This window comes from Mauremys reevesii, linkage group 8 (assembly GCF_016161935.1).
Source record: "Mauremys reevesii isolate NIE-2019 linkage group 8, ASM1616193v1, whole genome shotgun sequence".
NCBI lineage: Eukaryota > Metazoa > Chordata > Testudines > Geoemydidae > Mauremys > Mauremys reevesii.
The window spans coordinates 89,842,135-89,855,640 of record NC_052630.1 but is presented as its reverse complement, the minus strand read 5'-3'; the positions used below and the strand labels follow the sequence as shown (position 1 = coordinate 89,855,640).

Here is a 13,506-nt window from a genome sequence, read left to right as displayed (position 1 = left end):
CAAAATTGTCAGAAATGTAAACTAATTTGGGGCATCACATTTTTTATTTTAATGTATTACCTCATTTACATTTAGGGCCTGTTTTTTCATATTACTTGGTTTTTTATAGCACTTTATACATTCAAAGGAGAGCCCCCATTTACAACAGTTGTGCTCACAACTGCTGCAACTCAGACCCAGGGGCCTGGTCTACACGGTGGGGAGGGAATGGATATCGATCTAAGATATGCAACTTCCGCTATGAGAATAGCATAGCTGAAGTCGACACATCTTAGATCGAATTAAAATTACTTACTTCGCGACCTCGCAGCACTGGATCGACGGCCGCGGCTCCCCCATCGACTTTGCTTCCGCCTCTCGCACTGCTGGAGTTCAGCAGTCAACGGGAGAGCGATCGGGGAATCGAATTATTGCGTCTACACTACACGTGATAAATCAATCCCCGATAGATCGATCACTACCCGCCGATCCGGCGGGTAGTGTAGACGTACCCTGGGTGTCTCATGGGGTAACCAGAAAATGAGAAACCTAGGACTGCCTATGAAAATTTTTGTTTACATGACTTGCCCAGAATCTCATAATTCCTCTCTGGCAGAGCCAGGAATAGAACCCATCTTTCCAGGGCAGCTTTCAACTCTATTAATCACATCCTTTCTCTACCTGCAGTTCTGTGCCTCATTCACTGTACATCTTTCAACTTCCACTACAAACAAGGTAGGGGTCCTTACAGACGATGACAAAACCCTGATTCATCCCCCAGAGCACAGTCTGTGCATGAAGCAAGGGTCACGTGTTCTTGTAATTTCATAATGCATACTCACAAGAGCGCCAAATTAAGGTTTCACAGGCAGCCTCAATTCTGGCATTTTCTAATTTTGAGGGCTTGATTTTGCAACCTTAATGTTCTTTTAGTGTAGGTTTTTTGGCTGCAATACATACTGCCATTGAATCAGACAGCTTTGCACCTCATAAATCAAATACACAAGAGACTAGTCTCTTCCTCCAGCACTGGAAAATTCTCTAGCAATACAAAAAGCTACAGTAAGTCAATGCACTGGCCTTTTCTAACAAATACCAGTAGGTCATGATATGCGTAAAGAGGGACTTTAGAAGTTATTAGCGCTCAAGCCAGGATTTTCTCAATTCAAGTATATTCCTCTCCTGTTAGTTCATGCTACGCTGAAGTCATCAGTCGTGGCAATCAATTCCTTAATATCATACGGCCATAGTGGTTTCAATGAGAGATCAATCAGAAGGAGAAAATTGAATTCAAAAGGTCTTTACTTACAACCAAAGGAATAAACAAAATAATAAAATTAGTGGCAAAGTAGTTTGGATTTGTTTATTTTTGCCTCCCTTGTCTCCATTTCCAACAAGAAGTTTACCAAATACCTCATTTTAAACTTTAAAAAACCTCAGAGAGCTTTCTATAAACCTCTCTCATTAACAAGGGGTAAATAATTTTAATTTGGTAGTTTATTTTCCTTAAAAATGTTCTTTAAATGTTGAAGTGTATGATCATGCTTCCAGAGTGCTGAACATTTAAAATAAATCTAAACGTAAATAAATGAGTTCAGTGTAAACTCCAAGATATATATAGCTCTGTACTAACAGAAGCCTTATTTACGTGAGAACACAACATCAGTCCCCACTTACCCACATCATCTCCATTCTCATCCAGACAGTTCTTATGCTCCCACTCAAGCCTGTTTGACCAACCACCTCTTAACTTCTTTGCATAATTCCCAGTTTCCATGCTACTTTCTGTGCTGTCTCAGGTGGTGGGGGCAGCCTCCCAATGGAAAATTTCCCTTCCAATCTGTTCCATGAAGCTTATGTAAGCTAACATCCACAGTTAACTTTACTGATCACTGCCTGAGTTACGTTCTATCTATTTGTCCCAGGACATCCCTTCTGTTGGCAGTCTGCATATTTTACTAATGGAAAGTGTCTACATGCTATTTAAACAGATTACAAATTGCTATTCCAATTTAGGGTGAAATTCTATGTAAACCACCCCATGGTTCAATAGAAACACATCCTAATTCAACAAGAACACTAATAAATGTATTTACTGCTCTCTGAAGATGTATAGTAGTGCGTGAGCTTGCAAACTTACTTTCTTATTTTCTATCTCACCCATCTTTTACCTAAACTTGAACAAATTAAAATTACTACACTTCTTTCTCCTACTTTAGCATTCTATACTCCAGATCTGCTTCAAAGGTACCTAAGCTACTCCATGCTGCAGGGGAAACCTGGTTTTCATTAAATGCAGCTCACCTGAGATTCATACTAGTCTGCTACTCAGATGCATGCTGGAATAGGATATTACTCCAATAACTTCCAGGAGAAGCAAAAATTGTTTGATCAACTGTTAAACATATTTAATATTACTCCGCTTTGGTTTGAAACACTTCATTAACACCACAAGGTTTAATGATGACAAACTGTAAGCTTCTAACATGTTCAGCAAATTATGCTTAACATTACAGCTATTGAAATTAGTGGTTTTAGTTTAACATAATTGTTTTCCTATAAAGTATATATTGAATGCAATTCTGGGAGGCAAATGCAAGACTTCCATGTGAGTCACACTGTAAAATGATTTTCAACATGAACCAGACAAACTGTTTAAACAGCTGTAACAAGTAGTAATGGACTCGGTATCAAAACTCCAATTACATCAATGTAATTATTTTAAATAAATAATCTATCAGTAAAATGTTTATCATACTCAACACTGATTTTTCCAAAACTCTGTTCTGACTTACTAGTTGGGCATTCTGGGTGATGTCAAGAGCTACATTTGGGTAAAGAACAAAATGTTAACATTTAAAAAGGTATTACTATTAAAGCCACAAACAGAAGCATTCAGTTTCATTCATCCACCCAACTTCACATCAAGTGTTTCAGAGATAATCTATTTTAAAGAACTTTTCTATATTAACAACTGATTTATCATTTTGGGTAGTGGGAATCTAGTGCATCATATACGCAATTCTGCAGTTCTGTGGAAAATGTAGTTATCTGTAAACCCTCCCTGTTGGGTGGATCCCTACTTCTAACCCTGAGTAAGTCTCCCTTCCGCAGCAGATTTTTGTGTTACTGGTTTTGTTATTTTAGGGGCCAAATCTCAAAACACAAGCATGTAGTAAGTGGTTAGACTGAGCCACAAATCCTTGGAAATGCATCACATACACTCGCCTGAGGCTCTGGAGGACCAATCAAGATGTTCCGCATCCTGAGCACTTCCCCGCCATCCCTAGTGCACGGGAAATCTGCTGGTGGATCCACTGACCCCACTTCTGCTCACCTACATACCAGAAGGTGGGGATCTTCACCACAACAGAAATGCATGGGACATGAGGCAAACTGCACTTCTGCTGTACCAGAGTCTTCCACAGCCTCACAGGGGCAAAATTTGGCCTTTAATACTCAATCTAGGAACGGACGAGGACAAGGAATGGATCACTTGATGATTACCTGTTCTGTTCATTCCCTCTGGGGGACGTGGCATTGACCACTATCAGAAGACAGGATAGTGGGCTAGATGGACCTTTGGTCTGACTGTTCTTATCTAAATTTCCTCACTGAATAATAAAACTTTGCTCTCCTCTTTATGACTATCCACAAAGTCACTAATGAGAAAACTGACTGGTACTACATCCCTTATTAGAATTTTTTTAGACAAATGTATACTCCGAGTTACCCTCTAATCCAGTTGTCATTTCTTATGAGATTGTCACATGGAACCGTATCACGTGCCATACTAAAATTGACAAACTACATTTCATTATCTTATCAAAGTTTCACATTACGTTTTCATGAACCCCAGGTCTCACTACTGATTATCTTGTTTCCTATAGCCACTTGCTTTTATTCAACCAATCCAACAGGTGTTAAAAATCATTGATTTCCAATTCTCTGGTTCCCTCTTTCTTTGAGGGTCAAGTTAAATTAAATTAAAAGTAGTCCCACATACACACAGCAACGTAACTGGGGAGACGTGCAGTATTTTCACAAGTCTGACCATCATCAATACAACTATTTTGGAAACCCAAAAGTAAAAAGAAGTGCTGCCTACCAACCATCTCCTCCTGAATAGTTACTCTGCTCAGATGTGGCTGGGTAGCTTTCAAGTTTGTTTGTTTTGATTTGAAGATCTTATGTTGGAAGCATATTAAAACTATAATTTAACAGATCACTAGCAAAATAAATCTGAAGGCAGCCTAGTAGTTGATGAACCATTAACATGTAAACATCTAGAAATAAAGGTAGTTTAGAACATGCCCCTCTTCTCCCCAGTCTTTCAACGGTACTGTGACCATTTACATATCTGTGGAAGAAATACCAATGATCCCATGGGTAACAACTCATGCCAATGGCACCATGGCCAAAGAACCCAAGAAACTAAAAAGTAAAATAGTTAAAAAATGGTACATGAAGCAATTAAAGAAAGTTGTAAAAAGAACAGTACTCACTTATTCTCAGAATCAGCAGGTGGGTGTTCCTCTCCTTCTGGTGTTTCCTCGGTCACGTTCGACTGATCCAAATCACTGCAATTAAGAGATTTTTCTTCAAACCAGCGCCTAACTGTTTAAAACTACTAAGATGTTACCGAATCTCTAACTCGGACTCACTTAACAGTCATGAGTAAGGCTACGTTTTAGTCACGGGTATTTTTAGTAAGTCATGGACAGGTCACGTGCAGTAAACAAAAATTCGCAGCCTGTGACCTGTCCATGACTTCTATATACTATATACCCCTGACTAAAACTTGGGGAGAGCTGGAGAGGTGCAACTCGGGAGGGCGGCCTTGGGGGGCTGGTTCCCTACCCTGCTCCTGGGTAGCAGAGACCCTAGCTTCTAGCTCCACCTGCTACCTCCACTCCGCCTCAAGCCCTGATTCTACAGCTCCCAGTGGCTGGGAACTGTGGTCAATGGAAGCTGCGGGGGCAGTGCCTGCAGGAGCTGAGGGAAAGGAGTTGCTGTTGCCCTCCGGGGAGCGCTCCCTCACCCCCCACAGGTAAGCAACCCCCAAACCTCTATCCCCAGCCCTGAAACCCCCACACACCCAAACTCCTGCTGCTCAGGAACGGGGGGGCCCCCCCAAGACTGCCCCAGCAGCAGCTGGCGCGCCTGGGCCAGAGGCTGCCCGAGAAGTCACAGAGATCATGGAATCCATATCAAACAGAGCCTTAGTCATGAAGTTGAGCTTTTCTCACTATTTCATGAAAAACGTGAGTCTCTTTATAGATTTAAGAAGGACAATTGCTGCAATTTTCTGGGCAGTTTTCCCAAGACTTGTATTGCTCTTAGTATCAATCCCCAATACTTCAAGTATCCTGCCTCTTCCTCAAATGTAAAACTGACCCAGGCAGTAAACTGAGGACTAGAAAGACAATGAAGCCCTTGAAAAAGTGTAGATGTAAAATGATGCAAAGTGACAATCACTGCTTTTCAAAAAGAGTGGAAAAGAAAAACATCAGTTTAAACTTAGAGTCCAAAGTCCAAGTAACCCCAAATGTTACCAGCAAGTTATTAGGTAACTTTTTGCTTGTCAAGTGTTAATAAGGTTTCAAAACTCATTTTAAGAAAATAAACTAATGCTATTTCCACTAACACTGGAGACTTAAAAACTCCCACCAAAAATACAAATTCCAGAGAGGCAAATACTCTTTTTTATATTTTATAAATAGTGGAAACTGGGGGACCCATTTTAAATTAGAAAAATGTAAACTTTAAAAGTTTCAAGAAATTACGGATTACTAACGTTAGCTCATCTTTGACGGTTCCCCAGTTGTGTGATCCGCTGCCACCACGTTTATCCTCATGCTTTAGGCCACTGAAATGGGAATGTGAGAGAGAACTAACAAAACTGAGTTAACATAATAGTGTCTTCATACAGAAATTCAAAGGCAAATTAAGAATTGTATTCTATTAAAGGCTAGTGAAAAACACAATAAGAAGAGTTTACATTTAAGACTTACGATCTATCACTTCCACTATGCCTGTCAAATTCACGCTTGCCACGGGAGTCAAAGCCATCTCCTCTGCCCATTCCACGTCCACGACCACCACGTCCACCTCTTCCGCCTGGACCACCACGACCACGCACAAGTCGGTCAATAACGGGTCTATTATAGAACAGAGGCCATTAAATATTACGTTTCCAAAATGTAAAGCACAGCTCACAGAGCCTTTCAATATATTTGTTTTTAAACTCTATGCTGTATACCGTTAGTCGAATATAAACATCCATTTAGGAATACTACCATCTAATTACAATATGAAAAAATAGCACTTTAAATGCAGCCCGAGTTCTAAACTCTTGAAACAATGCGTTAAAAAGTCAACTGCATACCTTATTTCATCTCGTAATCAACCATATTTTTGCAAGCAATACAATAAATATCACAAGAACCACATAGTCTCTTTAATAACGGCCGCTCTCCCCCAGCTTATTTCTTTAAAAAAGTAATGATGTTTTCATTAGGGTACAATTGATTAAAAATTGTAATACCTGGTGGCACTATATTTAACACACACAATTCTGGAATTCACATAACTTAGGCCTTGTCTACACACAAGTTGCATTGGTCTAACTAAAATCAGTTTGAAAACCTCTAATTAAACTGACAGATTCCCTGTATGGACATACTTATACTGGCTTAAAACCTGATCTATAGGTTTAGCTTTTGACTGTAAATTGACATAAGCTAAACTGATTTAGACCTATTACAATGTCCAGACAGAGTTCTGCACAAATTCAAAAAAACAATACCTTTAGTTAAAATCAGTTCAACTGTGTCTTTAGACTAGACCTTGGGTCCACAGTAATCTGGATCAAGTATATAAACAAAGTCATGCAATAACGATAAAGATTATTATTCTACTTTGCATGATTACAAATCTTTTCTGATGAAGTTAACAAAATTAAGATACCAATATTCTGAACCAACCAGCTCAAAGATTTTATTGATTTTGTACACCAGTAGAGGGAAATAAGAGTACTGACCCAAATCATCACAAAGATTGTTTGCAAGATGAAAAAGTCTTACTTATCCACAGAAAATTCCCCTCCTTCACCCTTCTCTTCAGCAGGTTTATCGAATCGGCGTTCACGAGGCGGTCGTCTCTCCTGTCTCCTCTCAATAGGCTTGCCTTCACCCTGAGGCTGCTGCTGATCAGGCCGTCTGCCAATTCGTCTTATACCTAAAATAGTAGACAATCTGCATCAGCAAATTATTGAGCAACCAAGAAATTGTGACTCTACCAGCAGCACAAAAGCAAAACACAATACAGAACTGACATTTAGGTTTTATTTCCAATCTCCTGATGGCCAGGGGTTTGGGAGGATTTCCTTTTACAAGTAATGTTTTGTCCTTTTACTACCACGATGTAGCAGCTTGTGGCCTTTTTTTTAAAAAAAATTGGCTCCTGGCAAGCGGGGGAGAGGGGGAAGAGAGGAGGAAGGGGGTCAAGAGAGTCAGGGGTGCACAGCAGACCCACCAGTCCCAGACTGCATACCAAGGAGATCTAGTCACATAGAATGTTGGGGTTCTTAGGGATTGGCTCGCTTTGGCCTTGTTTTCAAATGGGATTAGCTTGATTTTTGGCTTATTGTGAAGTCAAGGTGCTTATTTACCACATGAAAGTTGGCAACTGTGCTTCAGATGGGTCACTGCTTTGGAGCACATTAGAGAAAGTAAGTTAGCATCTGCATCAGATGCACTAGAGCTCTGCTCTGAGGTGTGGATGGATGAAAGTGCCTTTACATCACCTTTCTGCTCCATCCTCACTCATCCTAGGACTGGTAAGTGGCTGGGGATTGCCAGGGCCCCATGTGCTCTAACCAAACATCCTCCTACCCCAGATATTATTGTTTGTTGTTTGTATTACTGTGCTGTGTAGGCACCCTACTCACAGAGACCCCACTGTGATATACAATGGATATACTTTTCCCTCTGCCTACCAAATGGTGTAGAACCAGCTATTCTGGCTCTGTGACAGCAAAGGATTCACCCAAACCATTATAAGCTTTAGGAACACTTTGTGCCACCAGCATAAGTTATTTTCTCCCTGCAGGAGCTCACTTTCCCCACTCCCATTTGCAGGTCACTTTTAAAGGGCCATTACCAGTTTTTCACTGTGGGATGTCTGGAGGACTCTAAATGGACAATTGTATGGTACTGTTCTTTTAGAAAAAGTTCGCTTACTGCTCTTTAGAATGAAAACAGTCAGTTCACCAGAACAAATTTGTTATAAGCTTGTTTCCCACTCTGCCATTATCTTCCATAACAAGCCAAATCATTTCAAAGCAACAGAAACAGCTTGATTTCTATGTTTCTCTCCTGAACACATTCTAGTTAGAGAATGTTAGATATTTAATTTCCCCATTTTATGCTACTAAGGTTATTTTCATGAAAAAGGAACCTTTGTTTATTGGTATTAATATCCTCCTGCTGTTTTGCTCTTTATGTGGAACTAAGTTAATTGATATCTTTAAAACGATATTATGTCATAAAGATCATTATGACTTCATAAGTTATGATCAGAAGGGGCAAAAGAACTCAAGGAAAAAGCGACCTTGCTTTTATGCAAATCTCTTTTGTATTGCAAAGTTCAGAATGCTAAAAATATACAAACGCTGGTTTAAAAAAAACACACATTTCCATGAGACATCAGCTGCTTTAACATAAAATCAAAACAAGCAGGAAAACAATGTATATCAACATTAGAAAAAAGCAACACAACCACTGAAACTGTTAAAAAAAAGATTAAAAATTATGATTTAGCTGAAAACAATAGCCATATTCCCCATGAACCTACTGTTTTGTAGGCTCTTATTCATGAGTCAAACCATGTTGTCTTTGATCCCAAATTTAAAACTGCCAAATTTCACTCTCTATAATAAGCCAACTGAACAACCGCCTGCAGAAAAAGCAATGCTATATTTGGGTGGAGCAATAAGAACTAGCACATTGTAATGATATCCAAGCCAAACACACACACACACGACTTCCTTACCCTACAAACAGGTTTTCAAGTCCCAAAACTCTTGCTAAATAATCCTTTTCCAGATGAAAAGATGGAAGTTAAACTCACGGAGATTTACTTTAATAGAACTCTTTGGAGGAAAGGAAGTATTATCCCAATTTTACAGATGCACAGGTGAAGCAAAGAGAAATTAAGTGACTGGTCTCAGGCCATACAGGACATACGTTGCAGAACCTGGAATTGAACTTAGATCTCAAAAGTCCAAGTCAAGTGCTTTCAGCACTAAAATCCTAATTTCTAGCAGCCTTTTTAATGAGTTCCTGAAGGTGCAGTTCATCTTATATTTTGAGACTAATATATTGGAGAGGCAGTTTAGACAATGTTATGACTATTTATGACTGGCGTTTGTATTTACACATGTACCAATATACAAATTTATCCTAGCATATAAAATTAAGAATGTTATTAAAAGTGAAATAAAACATTTTTGTTCTAAAGTAAATCAGGAATGCTTACAAACTTATGAGTGATTTTTTCCTTAATACAATATGCCAAGTTTAAAACCCCCTCTACCTTTATTATTCCACTGAATGGACTTGCCCCTGTTGGTCTGGAAGAAACAAAAAAGTCAGGCCCTTATAATATGACAGTTGTCTTAAGGGTCAAAATCTTATTGTTCTGTAGCTTTAATCAGGAGTATTACCCACATTTAAAAATCTATTTCATGAGGGAAGACAGAGCAAATTTATGATAGCTGGTCTTTCAAAAAAGCTACCAGGTTAGTAACTGTCAGTTGGTATTTTCTGAGCCTGCTAGTCCACTGCTCAGAAAAAAATCCAACTACCAGACTTTGATGTGCAAGATGTCCATAGGCCCAGTAAACACATTTTTTATTTCTTATTTTTCCTTCACAAAAGATGCTTTACTTAGTATTTCCTTGGTTAAAGTGACATTTTGTTAAAGCTATTCTCACTCTTACCAAAAGTCAAAAAAAGCACCTGGAGACAATATTGCAATATACTTTTTCTTAAAAAGAAATGCAATGTGTTAATCTTTAGTACTGTAATTATTTCTAATCTTCTGGGGAAGTAAGATTTTTAAGAGCTCATTTAGTTTTGGTTAAGTCGTAATTATCTTACAAGTTTGCCAAATAGCTCTTTATCCAAGTATTACCAAGCACTTTCAATGCACTCAAAAATTATATGATGAGCATTACATATTTAGGCCACAATCTTTCAATCATCCATGTGCTAAAGTTTATGTACATAAATAGCCCTCTATCACTGTCCTGCTAGGGTACCTTTGGCAAATATCTTCCCTCCCTATGCCTCAGTTTTGACATCTGTAAAACGGGGATAATGATACTGATTTCCTTCCTAAAGCGCTTTGAGATCTAATGATGAAATGTGCCATGCCAACAAACTATTCACACTTAAAATTAAGCATTTTTTTTTTGCAGGATCAACCCATAAAAAAGTAAATCAAAGACATTAATTTTAATGTCACTATATTTGTGTATTCCTTCACTTGTTCATAAGAAAAATTAAACTTTATTACAGTCCACAAAAATGTTTAACATACACTAAAATAAATGTAACTTCAGTAGTAACACATCTGAAAAACAATGTACTTTTATTACTAATCTCAAGCCAAATTCAAATGATTCTTAAAAAAACAAAACAGTATTTCAGAATGAATCTGAAAGGCTATAAACTAATACTGAAAAGAACCCAGAAGAAGAGTGTTAAATTGACTATTAAATGGGACAAGTCCTTAGAGATGCAATTTAGGCTTAATAGACGATTATTAATCAGTCTCTAATTCGTAGTCCCAAATGATTCCTTACTCACGCCTCTCTTGCCAGTTTGGTGAGTTCCCCACTTCAGCAATGAAAATTTTACCACAACTGGGTCCAAACATACAAAAATAAAGACATCAGATGCACCACAAATTAAACGGTTCCATTTTGAGCTTCCCAGCCAGTGGAAGGCGGCGGCAGATAACGCAGTAGCCGAAGCTAAGGGAAGGGGATCGACAACATACTGAAAACGCACGTGGCTCAGGTATAATTAACTCAGCTTCACTTACACTAACACGCGGCTACGGTGCTTTGAAAAGTGATGCAACTCCCTTTGGAAAAACAGACTCGGCTGATCATTTTCCGTCCCAACACTTTAAGCGTGCCGGGCCTCCCCGACACGCGGCTGCCATCCCACCCAGTCCCTTATCGTCAACAGGGTCATCCAGCCTCCAAACGTCCGTCGGTGCAATGCTCCGGAGCCACAAGTACTGAGTAACATACAAGCACCAGCCGGTCTTACTCAATCCTCTTTCCTAGCCCTGCATCGGTGGGTCACCCCAAGCCTCCTCCTCCCATCCACAGCAACTAACATTGTTAAAACGCCTTCAGCCCACCCCCTCACCCCCACTTAGATGCAGCCCCCTCCTTCCCAACAAGCATGTGCGACAGGCCTCACTTCCCCCCACGTGGGTAGAGAAGCAGCGGCCACGGCCTGCAACTACCCCACCCCGCCACCCCAAGGAGCAGGTGGTGTCTCGGTGGGGATCTAGCAGGGGCTGGCCCACCTGGGGCTTTAGAGACTCCAATGTTCAGCCTGAGCAGCCAGGCCGCCGGCCGCATGTGGGGGTGACGGGCTGTCACCCAGGGGCGGCAGCTCTCCCTCACTGGGGGGAGGGGTGCACCGCTTGGAGCGGCACATCTGCAGGCCCGGGGGGTGGGGGGGGTTAAAGACTCTGAACCCCGCATCGGGGGGGTACAGCCTCCCTCCCCACACCAGGGCAGGGAGAACTGCCGCATGTCTCGCGTCTGAAACTCCCCCCGCCGCCCTGGCGGATTTGGGCGCGGGCCGCATGGGCCGCCTCCCCGCCCGAGCTCACCTTCCTTCCTCAGCGGCGCGGCGGGCTGTCCGCTGCCCTCCTCCCTGCGGTCGCCGGCGCCCCCGGGCGAGGCAGCGAAGGGGGGCAGCGGGTTCTTGCGCTCTTTCTGCGACTCCCTGCGCAGCTGCTTGGCCGCGCTGCTGCTGCCGCCGCCGCCTCCCCCAGCCTGGCCCGAGCCCCCGCTGCCGACCCCGCCAGAGGAGTTGGCCTGGGCCGCCTGCCCGCTACGGGCCCCGCCGCCGCCGCCCCCTTGGCTCCCGCCGCCGCCGCCGCTCTCCTTCCTCCGGCTCTCGGCCGCCCGCAGCACCTCGAAGGGGTCCGACTCGTCGTCAAAGAGCTGGTCAAAGCGGTTGGTGACGACGCAGCCGAACCCTTCTTGCAGGTGTCCGGGCATGATGGGCCCCTCTCGGCGGGATCCTCCTCCGATGCTGCCCAGGCCCCAGCCCCCTGCTCGCGATACCACACAAGATGGCCGGCCCCAAAGAGACCCGCTTCTCTTCCGGCGCCAGGAACAGCCGGGGTTTGCCGCGCGCAAAGCATCGCGGGAGCTGGCGCGCGTGGAGGGGCGGGACTACAATTCCCAGTATGCAGCGCAGGCCCCGCGTGCGTGGAGGGGTTAAGTGCGTGTGTTGTGAGGGGTGGTGAACGCGCGCTGGTGGGTGGCGAGAGGCGACCAACGCAGAGCTGGAGCGGAGCCCGGCCGGACACCTGTCTCGCGCAGGCCCAGCCCGCTGCAACGGCTCCCCAACAGGGCCACCCACGTGGGCCAGGCCTCCCCAGCGCCTAGCACTGTGCTCATGCTGGCAGGGCAGCAAATTGCTGCTGCGAGGGAAACAAGGTCCCGCACAAGCCCAGCCTCCCTGGTGCTGCCTCCAGGACCGTTATTCATACTTGGCTCCCCCTCGCTTTTAAAGGGTGTTCCCAGCCTGTGCAGGAAAGAGCCACGGAGCAGCCCCCGTCTCCTGCCCCACTTCCCAGTGTAGTACCATAAACAGGATTGAACAGTGATATGTTTCATCACACAGATCTTGTTTACAACCAACTCCTGTCCACACTGGAGCAGAAACTGCCCTAGCCCCTGTGGTGTCTGAACACAGATGGGTCCTGCTACAGGGACACCTATAGCTTTCTTTAAAAAAGGCAAAAGTGATGTTTGGTTTCTATTGTTACAAGGTTAATGTGAGTGAGTGAAAGGCGGAAATATACTGCATTTAACAATGTGCATGTGAGGGCACTTTGGGGCCAGTTTCACTGGCACTTGTTTCTCCCTCGCCTGTTGTGAAAGAGACACTTTTTAAAACAGGGAAATCTGACTGTAAACCCATCCAAGTTATGAGGCAACTCAAATTTGGCCTTGGTAAAATCATGCTTTTAGAAAAGGTAGTAGAAGTGTTTTATAGGTTTGTTTTAATGCCAGTATAAAGTTACTTTAAAACAAAACTTTGGCTGCAGTATTACCTCACCCATCTTGTCTATTTGTAACCCAGACATTTAATGGTTTACAATAGTAGAAATAAATTGGCTATGAACCTAAGTGAAACTATGCTGTTCCGATTTTTCTACTTTCAAGCCTGACAAGATTTAATTGTTTTTTTAAAAATTGAC

The 13,506-nt window shown here is 42.5% G+C and overlaps 1 protein-coding gene across 2 annotated transcripts in view; it reads right to left on the bottom strand.

Annotated features, from left to right (window-relative positions):
• The window catches only part of SERBP1 (SERPINE1 mRNA binding protein 1), a 34,606-nt gene extending 22,187 nt beyond the window's left edge, over positions 1-12,419 (bottom strand). Inside the window, exons 1-5 of one of the 2 annotated variants that reach the window (XM_039485005.1) lie at positions 11,902-12,419; positions 7,065-7,218; positions 5,994-6,140; positions 5,777-5,848; positions 4,485-4,559 (exon numbers count right to left, since the gene is read on the bottom strand). In XM_039485005.1, coding sequence (XP_039340939.1) covers positions 4,485-4,559; positions 5,777-5,848; positions 5,994-6,140; positions 7,065-7,218; positions 11,902-12,295 — 842 coding nt within the window. In that variant the 5' untranslated portion in view covers positions 12,296-12,419. Of the gene's footprint in view, positions 1-4,484; positions 4,560-5,776; positions 5,873-5,993; positions 6,141-7,064; positions 7,219-11,901 lie in introns of both variants that reach the window. The other variant, XM_039485004.1, reaches the window with a different exon arrangement.
• Positions 12,420-13,506: the final 1,087 nt, after the last annotated feature.